Source organism: Brachyhypopomus gauderio, chromosome 3 (assembly GCF_052324685.1).
Source record: "Brachyhypopomus gauderio isolate BG-103 chromosome 3, BGAUD_0.2, whole genome shotgun sequence".
NCBI lineage: Eukaryota > Metazoa > Chordata > Actinopteri > Gymnotiformes > Hypopomidae > Brachyhypopomus > Brachyhypopomus gauderio.
Window position 1 is genome coordinate 28,613,344 of NC_135213.1, and position 24,136 is coordinate 28,637,479.

At 45.3% G+C, this 24,136-nt stretch overlaps 2 protein-coding genes and 1 long non-coding RNA gene across 3 annotated transcripts in view; 1 reads left to right on the top strand and 2 right to left on the bottom strand.

The window, feature by feature from the left end:
• The window catches only part of LOC143510981 (rho-related GTP-binding protein RhoN-like), a 31,597-nt gene extending 24,396 nt beyond the window's left edge, over window positions 1-7,201 (top strand). Inside the window, exons 4-5 of the mRNA XM_077000924.1 lie at window positions 1,918-2,052; window positions 6,090-7,201. Coding sequence (XP_076857039.1) covers window positions 1,918-2,052; window positions 6,090-6,347 — 393 coding nt within the window. The 3' untranslated portion in view covers window positions 6,348-7,201. The remainder of the gene's footprint in view (window positions 1-1,917; window positions 2,053-6,089) is intronic.
• On the bottom strand, window positions 2,047-9,885 carry LOC143510982 (uncharacterized). The gene is made up of 4 exons (XR_013130126.1): window positions 9,807-9,885; window positions 7,196-7,291; window positions 3,843-3,932; window positions 2,047-3,576 (listed from the first exon to the last, which is right to left on the bottom strand). It is a non-coding gene; the product is annotated as an uncharacterized LOC143510982 (long non-coding RNA).
• Window positions 9,886-19,783: 9,898 nt separating this feature from the next.
• LOC143510974 (uncharacterized) overlaps window positions 19,784-24,136 on the bottom strand; it is a 36,523-nt gene continuing 32,170 nt past the window's right edge. The window contains exons 20-21 of the mRNA XM_077000912.1: window positions 24,025-24,085; window positions 19,784-22,039 (exon numbers count right to left, since the gene is read on the bottom strand). Coding sequence (XP_076857027.1) covers window positions 21,945-22,039; window positions 24,025-24,085 — 156 coding nt within the window. The 3' untranslated portion in view covers window positions 19,784-21,944. The remainder of the gene's footprint in view (window positions 22,040-24,024; window positions 24,086-24,136) is intronic.

Below are 24,136 nucleotides of genomic sequence, written 5' to 3' on the forward strand. Positions count from 1 at the left end.
AGTCCCAGGATACCGTGGGAGTAGGGACTTCACTTCCCACACTGCACCAGCCAGTAGGCCACACCTCTACTTTTACTGGCCAGCAGCTTGACCAAATCTTTAGTTTACTGGCCAAAGATTTGACCGCATCCTTAGTTTTTATTGGCTAACAATTACAGACCCAATTTCTAGTTTTTATTGACAAAGGATTAAACTGAATCTTTATTTCACTGTTAAACAAGTGCACTGAACCTCTAGTTTTAACTGACAAACAACTAAATCTTTATTTTACTGGTCCAGACTGGTCCAGTGACCAGACTGAATTTAGTCTTCCCTGACTGTCTTTGTGCTTGGCTACAGATGGTCACACACACACTCTTCACCCCTGTGTGCCCTTACAGTACATAAACACGCACACACACACACATACACACATACTCACTCACTCTCACACACACTCGCCTTTGTCTCGGCACAGAACGCTGACAGCACGATGACGAGAAGCACAGAAGCTGAAGACTTGTGTCATTGTGTGTGAACGTGTGTGTATGTGTGTGTGTGTGTGTGTGTGTTGAACACGGACTGCATTTATGAAGCCAATGAATCACCAGTCACAAGACACCATGATGCATTCATATGCGTACAAACGTGCACACACACATACACGAACCTAGTGGTGTGGCACGAACCTCATGCCTCAGTGTTTGCCCTTTAGTTGTACTGTGTGTGAAATGAACAGACAACAAAATAAGACAAGCAGGAAGAGCTGCATGAAAAACTGTTGAAATGAAAGTTCACCACCAGAACCACCATCCCAGAACAGAACCACCATGAGAACAGAAGCACCACTGAGTCTGACCTGAATGTTTTTTCTTCACAATCTTCACTCTGCCCTTCAGAGGGGTAGAACCTTTTCTTAGACGTTCCAGAAGAAAAGGTTTCTTCTAAAAGTTAAACAGTGATACATTTTGTTACTGTTATAAGAAACCTCACAAAAAATAGAACATTATAGAAAATGAAAGGCATTCTAATTCTAATCTTCGGGGAGATGCGTTTGGTGCTAGTTAATGTGGATGATCTTTCTGTTGTTTCACTTTTCTTGAATTTATGTAGAACAGCTAAAATACAGGTACAAAAAATGACAAAAAGGTTCTAAAACAGTTGCTGAGAGATACAGCACACTAAACACCTAAAACGTGCTATCAGAACTAACAATGACCAACGATGAGACAGGGAACACGGGGTCCAAACACCCAGACTAACGAGGGCCAGTGAGGGAGGGCAAACTAAACAAGGGGCAGAACAAGAACAGAACCAAAACAAAGGAACCCATGGCGCATTGCCAAGGTAACCATAGCGCCAGAGGAAGGGGTCTGGGACAATGTGCGGTATACACAATAAACAGTATGTTCTGTTTTGATGTTAAATCCAGTACAGTATATTCAAATATTATATAAAATATATGAATTTTATGTATGATATTATGTGCTCTATTAATTATGTCATAGTTTGTTGTGCCTGATGCTGGGATGTTGTATTTTAGGTTGAAGTTTTGTACCAACTGACAATGTTTGGAGGTCATTATTGGCAGGGAGGTGCTTTAATGAACATGGGGGGTTCATTAACATTCATAGGGGTAAATTAATGTTTAGGGGGATAAATGAATGTGGGGGAGGTGAATGAACATGGGGGGTAAATGAATGTATGTGTGCGGGTGGGGGGGTTAATGAACATTTGTGGGGGTAAATGAAGTTTTATTGTAAAGGGTTTAATGAGTATTTATGGGGGTAAGTTAATTTCATGTTGAACTGACGTGCACACGCTGCTCAGATGCTGAACACTTCAGCTTTTTGGTGTTGTGTTGTGGATGTGGAACTGTGGAAAATGATAGAAAACAGTCTGTCTGTCTGTCCCTCTCTTCCCGGTGCTGGTGTACAGTGGCAGGGTGAGACGTTGGAGTACTGTCCCAGTGCTAAGGTGGTGTTAGTGGGCTGCAAGTTGGACATGAGGACAGACCTCAACACCCTCCGAGAGCTGTCCAAGCTCCGCCTCATTCCAGTCACACACGAACAGGTGAGACACACATGAATAGGTGAGACACACACACAGGAACAAGTGAGACACACGAAGGGGTGAGACACACATAAGACAGCGTGATATGCACACACACAGACACATAAACACAGGCAAATGCACACACAGACACATAAACACAGGCAAACGCACACACAGACACAAACACAGGCAAACGCACACACAGACACATAAACACAGGCAAACGCACACACAGACACATAAACACAGGCAAACACACACACAGACACAAACACAGGCAAACGCACACACAGACACAAACACAGGCAAACGCACACACAGACACCACTGTTCTGCGATTTCTGCTGGTGTTTGGTCAGTCTTGAGTATGTGACATGTCTCTCTGAATAATTTTTACACTGATACATGACAAGATGTAAAGCAAATATGTTCACACACGTGGGGTTACATTTACACACACACACGTACATGCATTTGCAAACACACACACAAACATGCATTTAACAACATACACCTGAACATGCATTTAGAAACACACACAAACATGCATTTACTGTACACAACCGCATGCATTTATACACACACACACACTCACACACACACAATCACACACTTGCATTTACAAATACACACACATGCATGCTCTTTTAAACAATATTACTTTAAGAATATTAACTGATCAATATACTGAGTATAACCCTTAATCCTGAATCATAATCCTGACACCCTTAAGCCTAACCCTAAACGCTACACTAAACTTGACCTGGTCCAGAGTCTAACCCTGATACTAATGCCTTGAGCATACCTGTCATCTCCCCATAAGCAACGTGGAATGAATGTGAGGTGGAAAGAGGCTGTGTGGGTTTGTTATGGTAAACTCTAGGGTTAGTGTTATCATCTATCAGAGCTCCAGTGATGTAGCTGACGGCCATGTCGTAGTGACCGGGAGCTGGAGGAACACCTCCAGAACAAGTTGAGCGACTACTTGTGGTGCAGCCATGGACATGCACTGCTTACGGGCCCTCGAGTGGAGGGCGGAGCCAGAGCAGGACACATTGGAGTGGAGCCTCTACGCTGGACTCTAGAGCGCAGACACAGAAATGTACCATCTGAAACACAAACGGCTTAATTTCTTTTGAAAAAGCACATATACGACACAGGAACGTATTTAGCTTTCCTTGAGAGAACATCTGGTCCTTTGAAATATAGAAAGACAAGTAAACAGATGCACACACGGATACACACACACATACACACACACACACACACACACACACACACAGTCACACACTTTGTGATCCTCTTAAAAAATCTGATGCTGTTGCCATCCAAACATCTGCTTTCTTTGAGCCTGGAGAGGCGAACAGATGTACGTCTCTCTGTGAGGTCACTCAGGTAGACGACAATCGACGACACACACACAGCTTCCGCTGACATTAATCCGTATCCCTGGAGACTGGGCCCTTATTTTTAGCATACACTTCTCTGAAGATCTGTCACAGAGGAAGAAGAGAGAGAAGGAGACTGCTCCAGGTATCAGAGCTTAAAAGAGACAGGTGTAGAAAAGGGGGGAGGAAGGGATGAGGAGGGAGGGAAAGATAGAGAGATGGAAGAAGAGAGGGAGGGATAGAGAAAGAGCAGAAGAGAGGGAAAGAGGGAGAAAGATAGGGAGGGAGAGAGAGGGAGGGAGAGAGTGAGGGGTGAATTAAGGATGATTTTAATTGTTTGTTTGACTTGTTCTGTTGCAGCAGAATGAGTGGACTACCAATGTCTGAACGGTAAAGGCTTATTCTCCTGATAATACTGACCCCTCCCCTCCACTACTTCATCTGTGCAAATCCTTCAGCTTGTCTTCTCCTGCCGAAGGACAAGACAAGATCTGTGTGACAATCAGCTATCTGACAACAGAGAGGGAGAGAGAGAGAGAGGGAGAGAGAGAGTATGTGAAGACAGTCATCTCACTGGAAAGTTTCATAAACGTCAAAGTCAAATTGGCTGTCAGACTCTATTGGCACCAAGCCCCACATGGTCCCTTTAACAGGTCATGTGTGTCAGTGTCAGTGCCTTCAGCAGGATGAGTGTGTTGGCCGAATGAGCCCTACCAGCCCTTAAACCCAAGTCACCTGCACATGTTCCGTGACCCGCTGACCCAGGGGTGACCCAGGGGTATCCCAGATGCAACCCAGGAGTAACCCTGGCTTAACGCAACCATAACTTATATATAACCCTTGTGTAACACAGACATAACCCAGACAGAGAGAGCTAGGGGAACATGACCCAGACGTGACCCAGACGTGAGCGAGTTTGAGGTGAACGGGTTGGCCAGGGAAGTGTGGCCCATCAATAAAGCATACAGCTCACGGAGCATCACGGCACTTGGGGTCAGGTACTGATCTCCATTGGAGATTGAGACTCGGTGTCCTTTGACAGTGTGGAGGAGGAACGCTGCAGAACTCTGCAGACGGGGTGGAGATACCAAAGGCATAAAGTGACAGATGACAAATGGAAGAAGCTGTTTGTATTCAGAACGGAATCACAGCCCCCTGGAGAGAAGTCCGAGCACACAGGAGTAACGTTTCCACAGAAATGTGACAAGACTGTCTTTACTGCATTTGCTCATTTTATAACCCTCCACATTCTGGTAAATATTCTCTCAGTAGACTGCTGCTAGACAAGAGTGTTTCTTTATCTGTAGAGACACATTTCAGAGAGAGAAGGAGACATAGGGAGAGAGATATGGAGAGAGTCAGAGAGACGGAGAGATACGTAGAGAGATGGGGAGGAAGATGGGGAAAGAGAGAGACAGAGTAAGGGGATAAAGGTGAATGCAGAGGGCACTACCAAGGGTTCTAGAGAGGGGGCACTACAGAGGGTTCTAGAGAGGGGACACTACAGAGGGTTCTAGGGTTGTTAGGGTTAGGGTTAGGTAAGAGGATTATGGTTAGGTTATGGGTTAGGGTTAGATATGAGGATTTGGTTTGGGGTTAAGGTTAGGGTCAGATATGCGGATTAGGGTTAGGTGTTAGGGTTAGATAAGAGGATTAGGGTAAGGGTTAAGGTTAGGGTTTAATACTCTATATTGCCAAAATTATTCGCTCACCTTCCTTGACTCACACATTAGCTTAAGTGACATCCCATTCCTAATAGGGTTCAATATGATGTTGGTCCACCATTTGCAGCTAGAGCAGCTTAAACTCTTCTGGGAAGGCTGTCCACAAGGTTTAGGAGTGTGTTTATGGAGATTATTGACCATTCTTCCAGAAGCGCATTTGTGAGGTCATATACTGATGTTGGACGAGAAGGCCTGGCTCTCAGTTCATCCCAAAGGTGTTCTATCGGGTTGAGGTCAGGACTCTGTGCAGGCCAGTCAAGTTCATCCACACCAGACTCTGCCATCCATGTCTTTATGGACCTTGCTTTGTTCACTGGTGCACAGTTATGTTGGAAGAGGAAGGGGCCAGCTTCAAACTGTTCCCACAAAGTTGGGAACATGGACTTGTCCAAAATGTCTTGGTATGCTGAAGCATTCAGAGTTCCTTTCACTGGAACTAAGGGGCCAAGCCCATCTCCTCAAAAACAACCCCACACCATAATCCCCCTCCACCAAACTTTACCACTGCTCTACAGTCCAGTGGCAGCGTGCTTTACACCACTGCACCAACGCTTTGTTGCACAGGTGGCATCCTATCACAGTTCCACGGTGGAATTCACTGAGCTCCTGAGAGCGACCCATTCTTTCACAAATGTTAAGGTTAGATAAGAGGGTTAGGGTTATGTGTTGGGTGTTAAGGTTAGACATGATGGTTAGGGGTTAGGGTTAGATATGAGGGTTAGGGTTAGTTTTTAGGGTTATATTTCAGGATTAGGCTTAGGTGTTAGGGTTAGATGAAAATGAATGGCTCAGGGGCACATGGGTGCAGAAGCCATGTTGTCTGTCCTGTTGAAGCCACATATAGGCCAGCTGGGGAGAAAACTGGAAACACAGTGCTCACGTATGCTAATCTCACCCATGTTAATCCCTCTCTGTCTCTCCCGGTCTCTGTCTCTTTCTCTAGGGCTCTACTCTAGCCCGGCAGATTGGAGCTGTCGCCTATGCCGAGTGCACGTCCAAGTTCTCGGAGAACAGTGTGCGGGACGTGTTCCACGTGACCACATTAGCTAGCGTGGCGCAGCTGCGGCGGCCGGCGGGGCTGAAGCGTTCGGGTTCCCGTCGTGGCTTCAAACGATCCTCTCAGCAGCCTCACAGCGCCGCCCTGCTGGACTGTCCACCTGCCACCAGGAAGGACCGCGCCAAGAGCTGTGTGCTCATGTAGCCCATGCCCAGGAGCGCCACGCCCACAGGCTGACCTGGGGTCAGGGCACTGGACGCTGGGGCTCTCTGGGGCTTCTCGTCCGGTGGCTGGAGGAGCTGATCTCAGATGAGAGCTCACCAGCTTGTTGGGACATATTTATTGACTGGGACTCCGCTTTTATCTTGGTGTTTATGGCTTTTTTTGCACTTTTGAAAAGATTTTGGTCTAAAGGACACACATTTTCAGCTCATATTAAATATTTTTGTTTATATTATTATTTTTTTATATTTAGTTATTTGCGTGTGAAGCAAAAAAAAAAGTATACAGGAATCCCAGCGTGTTATTGGTTTTGTAGGAGATGTAAAACAATTACAAAGATGAAACCAAATGGAAAAATGTGAAAAGTATAAGTGGGAGGGAGAAAATGACTGGATGTCAGAGGGCTGGTCTGTGACGGAGTGTCCTCCTGTCTTTAGGAAGTCTCCACTCTGAGGGCTGGTGTGTGACGGATCGTCCTGTCTTTAGGAAGTCTCCACTCTGAAATTACTCCACTTTCATTTTTTATATTAAGATGATTATGGCACAAAAGAAAAGCACAAAAATGCATGAAAGAGCCCTAACCCTAGAACCCTAACCCTAAGAACTGAATAAAAACTCACAATGAACAGATAAAAACTGTCTGGCAGAGGTTGCTGAGGAGATGGGCTTAAGATGAAAGTGTAATCATAGACGTGAGTATTCTAAATGACGTGAGGATTCCACATGAAAACCCGACTGAAGGAAACAGCAGGCATCAAGATTTTGAAAACCTGTTGTGATTATGTGAGCAATGTTTGTGTGTTTGAGTGATGCTGAAATAAACAAAATACCATGTCTGTTTTGGGGTCCTTCCTGCTCTGGACAGGTGTAGCTGTACAGTCCCACATCCTGGAGTCTTTCTAGGAGCTGAAGTCTGTAGTCTAGAGCTGAAAAATTGATCAGTGAATCATACTGTTCTAAGATCATATACCTTTAATCATATCTTATAACTTTAATCACATCTCACACCTTTAATCACATCATACACCTTTAATCACATCTTATAACTTGAATCATACCTTTGTATAGTCATATCTTCTAACCTTTGTAAGAAAATGTGATTTTAGGAATAATATATGAACCCTAACCCCAGAATAGATTAACCGCACAATAGATTGACCCTAACCCCAGAATAGATTTAAATTGCTAAATATAGAACATTAGTTATGCAATGATGTCATGAATTTTTTAACGTTTAAAACTTATACGTTTCTTTTTTAAACATTAAACAAGTGGTTAAAATAGTCCTATTTAATGATACTATTTAAGTGAACTTTAATCAGAATGAGGCAACATCAGAATACCAACTGCAATGTCATTAAACTGCACAGTGTCATTTTAAACTGCACAGCACGTTTGTGCTTGGCAGACATTTGATCTGAATGAAATGACAGTAATACAGAACAACCACCATTTATACTGCAACTGCAATGTTGCTCAGAAAACCCACAATTAGGCCTGACTGTAACCGACTACACCTGCTTTTTATTTACATTTACAGCCTGCTCTTAGTTTATTAGTTTTAATCATTTTGTGGTGTCTGGGAATGTCACTGATGTGGTTTGGTTCTTCAGTGATTCATTTAAGAACTGCAAACACACACACACACGTGTTTATCACCCTCTCCCTCAGATTCCTTCCTCTGTCCCACCACTACCACCTCCATCATACCTCTACCACCTCCACCACCTTCATCGCACCATTACATCCACTACACCATCACCTCCATCACACCATTATCCCCTCCATCCTACTGTCTCCTCCATAACACCATCACCTCCATCACACCATTATCCCCTCCATCCTACTGTCTCCTCTATAACACCATCACCTCCATCACACCATTATCCCATCCATCCTACTGTCTCCTCCATAACACCATCACCTCAATCTCACCATTATCCTCTCCATCCTACTGTCTCCTCTATAACACCATCACCTCCATCACACCATTATCCCCTCCATCATACTGTCTCCTCCATAACACCATCACCTCGATCTCACCATTATCCTCTCCATCCTACTGTCTCCTCTATAACACCATCACCTCCATCACACCATTATCCCCTCCATCCTACTGTCTCCTCCATAACACCATCACCTCCATCACACCATTATCCCCTCCATCCTACTGTCTCCTCTATAACACCATCACCTCCATCACACCATTATCCCCTCCATCATACTGTTTCTTCCAGAACACCATCACACCATTATCCCCTCCATCATATTGCCTCCTCTATAACACCATCACCTCCATCACACCATTATCCCCTCCATCCTACTGTCTCCTCCATAACACCATCACCTCCATCACACCATTATCCCCTCCATCATACTGTCTCTTCCATAACACCATCACCTCCATCACACCATTATCCCCTCCATCCTACTGTCTCCTCTATAACACCATCACCTCCATCACACCATTATCCCCTCCATCCACTGTCTCCTCCATAACACCATCACCTCCATCACACCATTATCCCCTCCATCATACTGTCTCTTCCATAACACCATCACCTCCATCACACCATTATCCCCTCCATCATACTGTCTCCTCTATAACACCATCACCTCCATCACACCATTATCCCCTCCATCCACTGTCTCCTCCATAACACCATCACCTCCATCACACCATTATCCCCTCCATCCTACTGTCTCCTCTATAACACCATCACCTCCATCACACCATTATCCCCTCCATCATACTGTCTCCTCCATAACACCATCACCTCCATCACACCATTATCCCCTCCATCCTACTGTCTCCTCTATAACACCATCACCTCCATCACACCATTATCCCCTCCATCCTACTGTCTCCTCTATAACACCATCACCTCCATCACACCATTATCCCCTCCATCATACTGTCTCCTCTATAACACCATCACCTCCATTCCAGCACTATCTCCACCTTCTCCCCACTTTGATCTCTATGTTCCACACATATGTGCATGTGTGTGTGTGATTGGAGAGTGAGTTATTGGATTTTGATTGAATATTCCTTTTGATTGTGTGCATGTGTGAGTGAGTATGTGTGTGTATGGACGTCACATTCTTCAGTGAGTTGTCTTATCTGGTGACCAAGTCCTTTACAGCAACTTCAAATGGAAGAATGTGTGTGGGCATCCGTGTGTGAGCACGAATGTGTGTGTGTCTCCAGAATTGCCAACCTTGTGATGGAGCACTGTCGGAAGTATACAGAGAATAGTAGTTGAGGAGAAATATGCAAGGGAAAGAGTCCTGTGGACATGAATGTCAATGAAGGGGTGAGAGGAGGATGAAGATGTGAGGAGGATGAAGGGGTGAGGAGGATGAAGGGGTGAGAGGAGGATGAAGATGTGAGGAGGATGAAGGGGTGAGGAGGATGGACGTTTGGAAAGAGGGACTTACTCCTGTCCTGAGAATGCTCAACAGGAAAGTGCACCATGCCTCGAGGGTTCAAGGGTCGTGCAGTCATGCACTGGTTCCTGGAAGATAAATTAGCTTCTTATAGGTGCAAGCTGTGAGCGTGTGTATGCTGTAGGTCTATGCTGTAGGTGTGTGTTGTAGGTGTATATGTATGATGTAGGTCTATGCTGTAGGTGTAGGTGTAGGTGTATATGTATGCTGTAGGTATATGCTGTATTATTCTGTATGTATTCTGTAAGTGTAGGTATGTGTAGCTACATATGTGTAGGTGTATGTGTAGGTATATGTGTAGGTGTAGGTATATGTATAGGTGTTTGTGTAGGTATATGTGTATGTGTGTGTAGGTGTAGGCATATGTGTAGGTGTATGTGTAGGTATATGTGTATGTGTGTGTAGGTGTAGGCAGTGATGTCAGTAACGCGTTACTTAGTAACGCGTTACTCTAATCTTACCACTTTTTTCGGTAACGAGTAATATAACGCGCTACTATTTCCAGTCCAGTAATCAGATTAAAGTTACTTATCCAAATAACTATGCGTTACTATTTTTATTTTCCCTAGTAAAAATATATATTTTTGCTTTCTTCTTGGCTCAGTTCTACTTTTGCGTCTGACCGTAGCGCTCGACTCCGCACGCTGCGCGCGACCGTGTGAGAGCGCGAGCGCGTTTTACGAGTCATTTTTTGCAGTGTCCTCCCGTAACGATATGTGGTAGTATAAAGAAACACCCCTCAAAAACAGGGGAAGGAACATTTACCTGAAGATTTTTAATGTTGCACTGTGTTCCACGTTTGAAAAGTGCTGGAATTTTGACTAACGTCGCCTACTTTAAAATGCTTGAAATTGTAATGGTATTTCGTTTCACAAGCTGTCTGACTGAACAGGGGTGGGTTTCCTGAAACGTTCGTAGCGCTAAGTACTTCTTAACCTCGTACGTTTCATACGAGGTTACGAAGTACTTGGCGCTACGAACGTTTCGGGAAACCCACCCCAGTTCGCTTGTATTACGTTTACAAATAAATTTACAAATAATACCGCGCAGCTAAGTAATGTCAGGAGAGTCTTGCCCTTTAAGTGACACTGGGGGGGGGGGGGGGGGGGGGGGGGGCGACTGAGCGCGCCAGGGTTGCGTTATCAATAAAGTTTCCCTCCTCGGGATTTTTGGATTAAGCAGTTTCTGCCTCGGTTACCGAACCTGCTTCAATACATTGTTACTGTTAAAAATGCACTTCCAATAAAGTGAGTATTGGAAATTTTTATTTTGCTGCTGAATGTAACTACTAAAGTAACTTGTAATCTAACGTAATTACTTTTAAAATCAAGTAATATGTAACGTAACTAAGTTACTTTTAAAAGGAGTAATCAGTAATCAGTAATCGGATTACTTTCTCAAGGTAACTTAGCCATCACTGGGTGTAGGCATATGTGTAGGTGTATGTGTAGGTATATGTGTATGTGTGTGTAGGTGTAGGCATATGTGTAGGTGTATGTGTAGGTATATGTATAGGTGTATGTGTAGGTATATGTGTAGGTGTATGTGTAGGTATATGTGTAGGTGTAGGTATATGTGTATGTGTATGTGTAGGTGTATGCTGTAGGTATATGTGTAGGTGTAGGTAAACGTGTAGGTATATGTGTAGGTGTATGTGTAGGTATATGTTTAGGTGTAGGTATATGTGTATATGTAGATGTATGTGTAGGCGTTCACTGCTAGTTTGTGTCTGCTTGGTTTCATATGGGTCCGTAACCCAACAGCGCCCCCTGTGGTCAGAACCTGACCACTGAAGATGTACTGGAGAACAAAAAGAGCACAGGCTCTAACTGTGTAGCGTTTCTTTATTAGGAAATGATTAGGAAATTAAGAAGCTGCTGTGATTCTGAGCTCAAGACTGGAGTTATGAACTGTGATCTGGGAATACTGTCAGAATGGTTTTAGCTGAATTTCTGTGCTCTATCATGGACGACATCTGTGTTGCAGAATGATAAGCAGGGATGACATTTATTTAACATTTTACCCTGCTGGATGGGGGATCATGTCAATGAGGCTGCCATACGTCGAATGCAATTAGATAAGTAAAATGTTTTCTCCTTGAAAATGGTAGGGTCACATTTATTGACACCCTGTTTGGTATTCAGTACAGCCACCAGGAGAAACAGAAGAGCAGTCTTCATAATCAATGTCTGATAAGGAGGACAAACTACACAAGACCTTATATCACTGCTCTGTGCAATTCCTCTTCAGGTGTGTTTACAGACCTGCTCCTTTAGGGGTGTGTTTACAGATCTACTCCCTTAGGGGTATGGTTAGACCTGCTCCTTTAAGGGTGTGGTTACAGACCTGCTCCTTTAGGGTGTGGTTACAGAGGTTCTCCTAACAGATGCTTCCAAAGTAAAAACATTGGGAATATTGGGACAGGTTGGGACAGCTTTTGGAGGTTTATGCTCACCCAGTTCAACAACAGGAGCCCTCTCTCTGGGGCCCTCTCTGAATCAGCTCAGTGCTCAGGAGCCCTCTCTCTGGGGCCCTCTCTGAATCAGCTCAGTGCTCAGGAGCCCTCTCTCTGGGGCCCTCTCTGGATCAGCTCAGTGCTCAGGAGCCCTCTCTCTGGGGCCCTCTCTGAATCAGCTCAGTGCTCAAGAGCCCTCTCTCTGGGGCCCTCTCTGAATCAGCTCAGTGCTCAAGAGCACTGTCTTTTGGGCCCTCTCTGAATCAGCTCAGTGCTCAGGAGCACTGTCTTTTGGGCCCTCTCTGAATCACAGCTCAGGAGCACTGTGGAGAGTCCAGAGACTCTGTTGTCTATGTCTAACTCTAATTTGCCTCTTTGGGTGGGGGTGGAACAATAAAAGCTTTATGCTACTTTATGTAGTTTCTTCCATTCTTCTTCCATGATTCTTTATGTTGCATTTTTATTATGATGTCGGTATTTAGAAAGACTAAAAGTGCCATTTTTCTCATCACCCATTTTGAAAAGCTTTATGTGCTTTCAAGTATGCCCACTGATTATGGACTGGGTGTGTGTGTGAGAGTGTGTGAGTGTGCGTGTGTGTATGAGTGTGTGTGAGTGCATGGATGAGCCTGTGTGTGTGTGTTTACAGCTGTTGGATTAAAGAGCTTCTGTGTGTGGGAGACAGACTGAGAGAAACAGGAAGTGCATGAGAGTGAAACAGAATGATGGTTGTTGCTATGCAGCATTTAGCATGTTGAACACGAGCAGAGAGAACAGCAAACATACAGCAGAAATATCCTCCACTAAACCTCAACCTCACAGCCCTATAAACCTGTACCTCACTGCCTCTCTACCCTATTAACCCTCAACCTCACAGCCCTACAGTAGATCAGAGCAGTCCAGAGCAGATGAGAGCAGACGAGACCAGAGCAGACCAGATGAGACCAGAACAGACAAGCAGACCAGAGTAGATGAGACCAGAGCAGACGAGCCCTATTAAACAGCACTCTGAACGTGCAGGGCGTATACCCCGAGCACACTGTGGTGAAGCACCAGAGCAGACACGTAGACTCCGGCATGTCAGCCGGCGACGGGGCCAAGCAAGGCCTTTCAGCACACCCAAGAAACACGGAGAGCATCACACCAGCTAATGAGGTTTACACAGGTGGTGGAACGAAGATGAGGACAGTTGCTGTAGGAGACTGTTGCCATTGGCAACTCATAACAGTAAAAAAGGAAAAGAGTATATTTGAGATGTGTGGAAGAAGTGCTTTTACAGACGGATTCATTTTGGTTATGAATCATATTTGGTATATAATTCACATGGATAACACAAGAGGAACAGCAAGCCAACTGAGATTTCAAAATAAAAAGAGATTTTCATTATTCAAATTTACTAGTGTTTACATTTTGTTTACGTGGGAGGACAAGAAATATGCTACAGACACACGTTTGCCATCAGGCTCCTGCAGTGCATCATGAGAGTATACAGCGATCCCATGCAGCCACTCTGAAGAATATTCATGCAGTACAGGGCTGGACATACTTCATCGTCTAGAGGCAGCCCTTCACAGTCTGAACCTTCAGTCTGATCCTTCACAGTCTGACCCTTCAGTCTGATCCTTCAGTCTGACCCTTCACAGTCTGACCCTTCACAGTCTGATCCTTCACAGTCTGACCCTTCACAGTCTGACCCTTCACAGTCTGACCCTTTACAGTCTGATCCTTCAGTCTGACCCTTCACAGTCTGACCCTGTGCTTTTCATATTTTTCACAATTTTCACTTTCCCACGTTCCAAAGTTCCAGTATGTGTCAAACAATCAGGAAATCAAACATGAGGGGAGTCTTGTCATTACTGTGTGCCCAAACGCGTGTTTGATGTGGTAGAAGGCATGGCGACACGTTTTTCACTCAGATAAGAGAGGAACACACTTTTCTGTTCGCGGCAGTCGGTGTGATGTATGTGATGTAGGTTTCCCATGAGCTGCTGAATCTAGAGTAGCTTTGGTGCAGCATTAGAAATAGAAGCACTACTAAAATAACACTCCACCAGGTCTGCTACAACCACACTGTTGAGATGACACTCCACCAGGTCTACTATAACCATATAAATATAAGGAAGAAGTGTCCCTATAGTGATGTATTCAGCAGAGAGAGAGAGAGAGGGAGAGAGGGAGACAGGTAAAGAGAGAGATTCAAAACAATACGAGATGATATGTCAGTATTTGTATTTGTTCTGTTCATCTAACATTAACATTATTAATTACTAAGCATGTAACATAATTAATGCAAAAATGAAGGCTAATGTCACTAAATGGCATTAAAGAAATGGTAAAGTATCTCCTTTACTTCTCCACTGTTTACCTGGCCAGGATATCACTTCATTCATATCTGAAGTGTGTGAGGTCCCCGAGGCTGAGCAGATGCTCCTGCACTGTAACATGAGGAGGGAGAGACCAAGTGCCCCGAGACACGCAGCGAGTTTAGTGCAGAGACCCACAAACGAGGAGGACAAAGGGGAGAGGGACAGATCAGAGTGGAGAAAGAGACAGAGCAGAGACAGGAATGAGATGGGAGGAGTGGTGAAAAGCTGTGTCCAGGAGACAGGGCATGAAGATAAGTTGTGTCCAGGAGACAGGGCATGAAGATAAGTTGTGTCCAGGAGACAGGGCATGAAGATAAGTTGTGTCCAGGAGACAGGGCATGGAGATAAGTTGTGTCCAGGAGACAGGGCATGGAAATAAGTTGTGTCCAGGAGACAGGGCATGGAGATAAGTTGTGTCCAGGAGACAGGGCATGGAGATAAGTTGTGTCCAGGAGACAGGGCATGGAGATAAGTTGTGTCCAGGAGACAGGGCATGAAGATAAGTTGTGTCCAGGAGACAGGGCATGGAGATAAGTTGTGTCCAGGAGACAGGGCATGGAGATAAGTTGTGTCCAGGAGACAGGGCATGAAGATAAGTTGTGTCCAGGAGAGAGGGCATGGAGATAAGTTGTGTCCAGGAGACAGGGCATGGAGATAAGTTGTGTCCAGGAGACAGGGCATGGAGATAAGTTGTGTCCAGGAGACAGGGCATGGAGATAAGTTGTGTCCAGGCCACGTGATGTCTGCAGATCAGACTGAACATGAACCCTTTGGCTGGAGAATAAATAACACACACCACCTCAGTCATGTTCACCAGCAAGGAAACCACACCACCAGTGGGGAAAGACACACCACCAGTGGGGGAACCACATCACCAGTAGACACAACACCAGTGGGGAAACCACACCACCAGTAGACACAACACCAGTGGGGAAACACACTGGTGTTTCAGTCGCCCAGCGCATCATTGGAGCACCACTTCCTGGCATAGAGGACATCTACAGGAAGCGGTGTATGAAAAGGGCTCAGAAAATAATCAAGGATCCCAGCCACCCAGCACACAAACTTTTTAACCTCATGCCCTCTGGGAGGCGTTACAGGAGCCTCAGGTCTAAGACCACCAGGTACCGGAACAGTTTTTTCCCAAAAGCTGTCACACCCCTGAACTCTGCCTCCTGAATTCAACAAAAACACTGGTCTGAACCCCAACACATACATTAAACACCACCGAACACTTTTAAACGTCACTACCAGTTCCCCATTGTATATAATATACACACACACATATATATATATATATATATATATACATTGACTGTATAATATATTTTTTTAATACTCTGTATATTACTGTAATAACCTATACTACCTCAATAAGCTGTATATTACATTTATCTGTAAATCATCTGTATAGTACATTCATAATCTTCATAAACCTCATATTACACTTGTAACTGTATATTTTTCCCTACATAACATGCATAATCTGTATATTAACCCATATCCTGTATATATATACATTTCTATTTCTATATTTTACATATTTATATTCTGAATAAGCACTTCTGGATGGATGCAAACTGCATTTCGTTGCTTTGTACCTGTGACATATGCAATGACAATAAAGTTGAATCTATCTATCTATCTATCTACACACCACCAGTTCAGACCATACAGACCAGACTGGACATGAACTGAGTCCAACAGAGGGTTTCTTGACCTAAACAGGGTGGTAGTATTTAACTGGACACCAGCAAGTTGTTTTGAATAAATATTTCTATTAAAATGAGTGGTGGGTTAATATTAGCCTATATGGTAGAAACATTCATACAGCAATCATAAACTGAATGAGATTATTAACTCATGAAAGAGCAGATATTTAATTCATGTGATAAACCAGATGTGCACTACACAAGCTTTTTTTCACATTCATGCCATGCAGACTTACAATGTATTATTAGCTGTTGGAGGTTTAAGAATAATCACACAATACTGAAAAGCATACTTGCTCATCTACACACACACACACACACACAGTTTGCTGGATCTGCAGGTCTCTTCCAGTATTGGCATCCACAACTGATTCACTTCTACGTATCAGTACCATCCCCTCTGCTGCTCAGAAGCCCATGACTGTTGTCACCCGTGCAGATCACACCCGACAGGGTTCCACACAATACTGCAGCCCTGGATGTCTGTAGCCTTTGTCACTTGCTTCTGTCAGTTTTGCCTAATGCCAAACTCGCCTTTTCTATGTGTGTGTAGACCTGCTGAAATGGTGCTGATATGGAGTTCATGACGTATGGCATAGATTAAAGCGTGATATGAATGAACCATGTGAACACGGTGGGTTCCTCACCCTGTTCTTTTGCACTTAGGGTTGATCATCAAGTAAAAAGTTATTGCAGATCCCCAAATCTCCCCCCAAAAAATTGGCGATTGGTGTGGTGTGGAGTGATTGGTGTGGAGTGAGTGGCATCGAGAATCTCTCCTGCAGTTATGCAAGAACTGGAAATCTGGAACCAGCAAACATCCACCACAGCTGACAGGGTAGCAGGACGACACTGTAGGATGACACTGCAGACTGCAGGACAACAAGGTGACAATTATTCTGTTACCTTTATTTCACAGTCTGCTGCTTTTTTTTTTCATTTTTATTCACATGGGCCAAAAATTCTGAACTTTTGACTCCTTCCACCAGCTTATTATAGCTATATTATACATTATATTTAGTAGTTTTCAATGTAGCTAACTGTGTGGTGTACAATGTGGCGTACGGGTTTCAGGTTCCACATTCTCCCCAGAACTGAGTGGGGTACAGGATTCATGTTCTGTGCTCTCCCCAGAAACTCTACCGCTCCCTCCCTTCACAAGAGTCAAGATGTGTTCAGAAACTGGGTGACTTTCACATCATAATAATGATGTTATAATAATAATGAATTAGTGTAGGTTGTGTGGTGAGGGGAAGAAAGAAACAGGGAGGTGAGAGTGTGAGAGAGAGAATGAATGAAAGACTGGGGGTTCTGGACTTGGAGGTCCAGGGCTCATCGGGACATAACACATCATCTCAAACTCCACCTTTATTTCAGTTGTAGCTACTCCCCCTGCCATTTCCCTTCCCAACTCCACCCATGTGTCTTTCATTAGCAGGTTTACATGGTGAATCCATCATTAGCGCAATACACTTCCTGCATTCTCCACACGTTTTCCCTGATTTGTTCCTGAGTTCATGGGGCTGCTGTGCCTCTGCTGATCTCGGCTGTTTCTGACTGCACACTAGGCGTGTTTACATCTCCATGCCTGCTGTTTGACCCTGAACGGGGTTAATGACTGCGTCTAACACATCACCTGCTCTCAAGCTGACTCACACTCACAGATTCTGCTTCTCCTCCGTTACAGCATGCTTGGCTCGAGATCCATTTGTTCAAACCCCTTGTTCCAGGATGAGGGCTGTAGAATATTCATTTAACTTCACAGTAACTACTGTATGTGATTCAAACTGCCAGAGCCTTTGATGTTTTTAAAAACTCACTAATGTCTCAACTTTCACAGGCCTCTGCATCTCAAATTAATCTCTTGAATGTCTCACCTTTCACAGGTCTCTCCTCCTCACTATGGTCTCACCTTCCGACAGGCCTCTCCTTCTCATCTCACTAATGCCTCACTTTTTCTAGGCCTTTCCTTCTCATCTCACTAATGTCTCACCTTGTCTAGGCCTCTCCTCCTCATCTCACTACTGTCTCACTTTTTCTAGGCCTCTCCTTCTCATCTCACTAATGTCTCACCTTGTCTAGGCCTCTCTCCTCCTCATCTCACTACTGTCTCACTTTTTCTAGGCCTCTCCTTCTCATCTCACTAATATCTCACCTTGTCTAGGCCTCTCCTCCTGCTGCACTCGTTTGTCTTCACAGCAGCTCCTCCTCCACTGATCTGGTCCTGCTGAGAGAGAAGGTCTCTTGGCAGATGCTCTGATGGCCAGACAATCACACTGCACATCTGCCACATCAAATCCCATACAAAAAGCTCCCAGGCATCCTACAGCCTCTGTATACTGTACATCTGAATGAAGAAACACATGCAAACGTGCAATAAAGTGTAATGTATGTCTGGCTCAGTTTCTCAGCATAAAAATTTACCATTTCAACTGGGATGTGGTATGCTGTAGCTCTTGTTCAGAAACCATCTGGAACAATAACCATCTGGAACTAAGTGTAGTTTAGTGTAGTTCACTGTGGTTCAGTGTCTCCATCCCACTGGTTGGCCGCTCCTCCTTACATTGATTCCCCTCTCCAGAGTGAAGGAAACCCAGTCACTGATCGCGTACTCCAATTACCCATGCCACGTCTGGAGCCCACGCCAGCCGGACGAACCACTTCATCGCCCCAGGTGCTGTCCTGGGGGGTAATTAGCACCCACACAGGGTTACACCAGCAGCAGGTGCAGCAGAACAGGAACTGTATCACACACACGCAGAAAATGGTCCAAACACCAGCTCACTGGGCCACACAGCAGAAAGTACAGACTGAAGGGGGAGTTGGAGGAATGTAGAAGGGAGAAAGGACCTGGAGATCTCATACAGCCAGGCAGTGAATGGTGATTAATGTATGGCCTGGTAGGGGCATGGTCTCTGGCTGGAGGGTGTGTCTTCCAGTCAAACTGGAGTAATAGCAGAATTCCATAAATGGACACTCATGGTCAGGGGTGAAATGTTTGAGGTGAACACATGAAGTGAAGATCCACTCCAAAATGTAGAGAAGAGGAAGTTTCATTCTGTTCTCAGCAGGATTGGTTTGTTGAACACCTTTGGACCATCAGAATTAAGGATGTCATTTCCAGTGTCAAAGCATTTTTATACTAATGGACACTATATTAACGACATATCTGTTTGCATAGCCAGTTTCTATGGCAGCAATGAAATGAGGAAATTCAAAGAAAAAGACCTGATCTCCACTACTGGAACTTCAGAACCCCATGGAGTGAATGTGATGATTTAAAAATCTATGTTTTCATATATTAACTGGTTGCTCCTCCTATTAACTCAGGAGCACTTTGCTTGCACAGCTCTGTCCGAAACATCCTGTTTGTCTGGAAATTTTACATTATACATATTTGGAGATATATAAATATATTTATATACATGTATATATGAATTCAAGTTACAGTCTAGTACAAAAAAAATGAAGCATGGAGTGAGAAAATACAGATACAACACAGACAACAAAGACCAAGAGACACGGACAACCCACACTACAATTGTAATATTTTTAACGTTACTTTCTATTTAAATTGTTTTTAACTTTTTTTGTAAAGCACTTTGAATTCCACTGCTTTTAAAAGTTGTTCAAATAAACTTCTACAGAACGTGCGTCTTTAGTTCTTTGTTCTCAGAGCTGTTTGTTTGAGCTCATCTGTGCTAGCAGAGATTGGTGATGTCACATTTGGCCATACCATTTCCAAGAGACGGGGTGTCACTAACAAAAGCTGGAAGAATTTGAAAGTGGAAATGTAAAGTTTACAGGTTAGTAAGCCTGAACCAATTCATTTTCAACCAGTATCATTTATGTAGGACTTCGCACTGTCCATAGCCATGAAAGGAAGGAAGGAAGGAGGGAGGGAGGGAGGGAGGGAGAGAGGGAGGGAGAGAGACTATTCGTTTTAACAGGGAACCAGAACATATGTGAGGTGTTACAAGCCCATTATGGCTATTATGTTTGTTCACAAGTAAACATGAATCAATCTATCGTGTGTAGAGATGTCTCCTCTCTGCCATTCTGAAATCTGAGCCCTCCATGACTGTTTACACTCCCTGCACATTCAATTATTCAAGAGGCTGTTCATGCATCTGGCAGAAAGCATCCGTGTGTGTGTGTGTGTGTGGCTGAGAGGACCGCATGGCCTCTGTGTGGAAGGGAAGTCTTAGTTATTGCTCTGCAGGCACATCCTACCTCAAGCACATAGACCTTTCAAGATCAATTCAATTTAAGCCACACCCCCATTCGACCGGAGTCAGTGCTGCAAGCTTCAGTTCCCTACGCTACAGCCCCTCTCTCCTAGGAAGAGAATCGTCTGAGTTCGAAACCATAACGGGTGTAAGATGGAGGGAGGTAGGGGTCCAGGGGTACACACTGCTTCACGTAGCAGATCCACCCCAGGTGGCCATGGAAACCATATACTCCCCCCACGCCTTCACGCCGCCCAGCTCCACCCCCAAACATCTGCCCCAGCAAGACCAAGTCATAACGGCTGTCTGTAGGAGCAGCGTGAAAAACCAAGCATGGACGACCATGGACAGAACAGCAGGTCGTATCGGCGTACCCGAGGGAGACTGCCTAGTGACAAAGGCCACCACCACGATGGCAGATGTAATCAGACGTGCAGGGGCAGGGGTGTGGTCTGAGGGAGGACAGGGGTGTGGTCTGAGGGAGGGGCTATGGAGGGGTCTGAGGGAGGGGCTATGGTGCGGTTCTGAGAGGGGGCAGGGGTGCGGTCAGAGGGAGGGTCTATGGTGCGGTTCTGAGAGGGGGCAGGGGTGCGGTCAGAGGGAGGGGCTATGGTGCGGTCTGAGGGAGGGGCTATGGTGCGGTCTGAGGGAGGGGCTATGGTGCGGTCTGAGGGAGGGGCTATGGTGTGGTCTGAGGGAGGGGCTATGGTGCAGTCTGAGGGAGGGGCTATGGTGCAGTCTGAGGGAGGAGCTATGGTGGGGTCAGAGGGAGGGCAGGGATGTGGTGAAGGACCGTGAGAAGTCATGGACAGACGGAGGCTATATTATGATGGTCACTGCAGGGCATTGTGGGAGGGTAAAACAGGCTGTCAGTACTGGTAGCATCAGCATTAGGACTGGCACATGAAGAAAAGAACATTATGCACAACAGGAGAGTGTGTGAGTGAGTGTGTGTGTGTGTATAATTTCCCCACGTGTCTTGTTTCCACTGCTCCAACATGCATGTACAGTGCGTGTGTGTGCGCGCGTACACTATAAGAGTCCTGCACCATGCACTGATTTTTCTACCCCTTGCCTATAGGCTCAAGTGGAAAAACTGCAATAGCTTTTAAAAGAAAGTAAACAACATACACTGAAAATTTTGTGAGACAACAAAATTTCACTTCACACATCATTAAAACATTAAAACACTCTTTACAAAGGCACAGGGAAAAAATAAACTTTTTAAAAATGTGTGTGTAAGTAGTGGAGACAGGCATGTGCAAATATAACAGACAAAAAGGACGAGGGACAAAATCAGTCATTTCTGGACTCTGCGTGGACACCTCAGCGTGGACACCTCAGCGCGAGACATGCCACATGCCAGCTCATGGTCTGTAGTCTTCAGGGTTCTGGAGGGTGTAGGTTGCTATGGTATCCAGAAGCCAACTGCGGGTCACTACTGTGGCCTTCATCTGCAGGGCTGAGAAATTACATAAAATGAGGGGAAACTGGATTAATGTCTGTGTGAGCGTTCCTGCGAGAGTTTACTGTCTGTGCCAGCGTTCCTGTGAGAGTTTACTGTCTGTGCCAGCGTTCCTGCGAGAGTTTACTGTCTGTGTGAGTTTTCCTGCGAGAGTTTACTGTCTGTGTGAGTTTTCCTGCGAGAGTTTACTGTCTGTGCCAGCGTTCCTGCGAGAGTTTACTGTCTGTGTGAGTTTTCCTGCGAGAGTTTACTGTCTGTGCCAGCGTTCCTGTGAGAGTTTACTGTCTGTGCCAGCGTTCCTGCGAGAGTTTACTGTCTGTGCCAGCGTTCCTGCGAGAGTTTACTGTCTGTGCCAGCGTTCCTGCGAGAGTTTACTGTCTGTGTGAGTTTTCCTGCGAGAGTTTACTGTCTGTGTGAGTTTTCCTGCGAGAGTTTACTGTCTGTGCCAGCGTTCCTGCGAGAGTTTACTGTCTGTGTGAGTGTTCCTGCGAGAGTTTACTGTCTGTGCGAGTTTTCCTGCGAGAGTTTACTGTCTGTGCCAGCGTTCCTGCGAGAGTTTACTGTCTGTGCCAGCGTTCCTGTGAGAGTTTACTGTCTGTGTGAGTGTTCCTGCGAGAGTTTACTGTCTGTGCCAGCGTTCCTGCGAGAGTTTACTGTCTGTGTGAGTGTTCCTGCGAGAGTTTACTGTCTGTGTGAGTGTTCCTGGGAGAGTTTACTGTCTGTGCGAGTTTTCCTGCGAGAGTTTACTGTCTGTGCCAGCGTTCCTGCGAGAGTTTACTGTCTGTGCCAGCGTTCCTGCGAGAGTTTACTGTCTGTGTGAGTGTTCCTGCGAGAGTTTACTGTCTGTGCGAGTTTACTGTCTGTGCGAGTTTTCCTGCGAGAGTTTACTGTCTGTGTGAGTTTTCCTGCGAGAGTTTACTGTCTGTGCGAGTTTTCCTGCGAGAGTTTACTGTCTGTGTGAGTGTTCCTGCAAGTGGAGAGTTGAAAACACCCCGTTTTCACTCTGCTTGCAATAACCCTCCCAGCCAATGAGACTGCGCCTCCTAATCTCCATAGCAAAACCGTTCTGAATCCCCGCAGAGCGCTTAAACGCTGGATCTTATTAGATCATTATCACCAAGCTTAAAGGGAGATAAACACAAGACAGTTCCTTGAACACAGCGGGTGGATACTGGGAAACCTGATAACTATCTGGTCAAAAACCAGACCCAGTGTACTATTGACGGGTATATCTGTGTGTATGTTTCTCTGCGTTGTGAGAATTTGCTGTACATAATTTCTGAGTTCATACAATCAATCTGTGGCCCTGCTGCTAGTTTGGAAGATTCTGGACCAGTTACTGTAACGGCACCATCTCGAGCTGCGGAAGACAAATTATTTTTATGAAATGAACAAACACCATCTGCCTTGCAATTAGGGGATACATTAAGACTTTAGTTCACACTGGCACTATAAAATAACATTAAACATTTATGATACTGGGATGAGGCACTGTTATTCGGTATGAACTACTGGAGGGGCAGAGGGCGTTACCGTGGGGAGGGGCCGAGGGCGTTACCGTGGGGAGGGGCCGAGGGCGTTACCGTGGGGAGGGGCCGAGGGCGTTACCGTGGGGAGGGGCCGAGGGCGTTACCGTGGGGAGGGGCCGAGGGCGTTACCGTGGGGAGGGGGCAAGTCCATATTCTCAACCCTGTGTAAGTGTTGGTCATGTTAGCATCTCAGACTCTGCACACTCTGCTCCTCTCAGTGAAGACGTTGCAGCCCTCACACAGACTGCGAGGTCTCTTCTGTACTACCACAGACACTCCAGCATCTCCCAGGAAACACAACAATGGATGTACTACAGGACACCTCCACCCCAGACACACAGCCTGCTACCGTGTGACAGCCCAGCGGCTGTAGAGCTGTACCCTTCCTGCAGAACACACGTGAACATTCTGGACCAGCTGTTCCTGTCAAGGGGACCACAGTATATCACTGACCTCTGTAGTAGGACTGAGAGTGATCAGAACCAGGCTGCACTACCACCAGCTGATGCTTATCCTGAAACACACACACATACATACCACACAAACTCAGATATACACAATAATA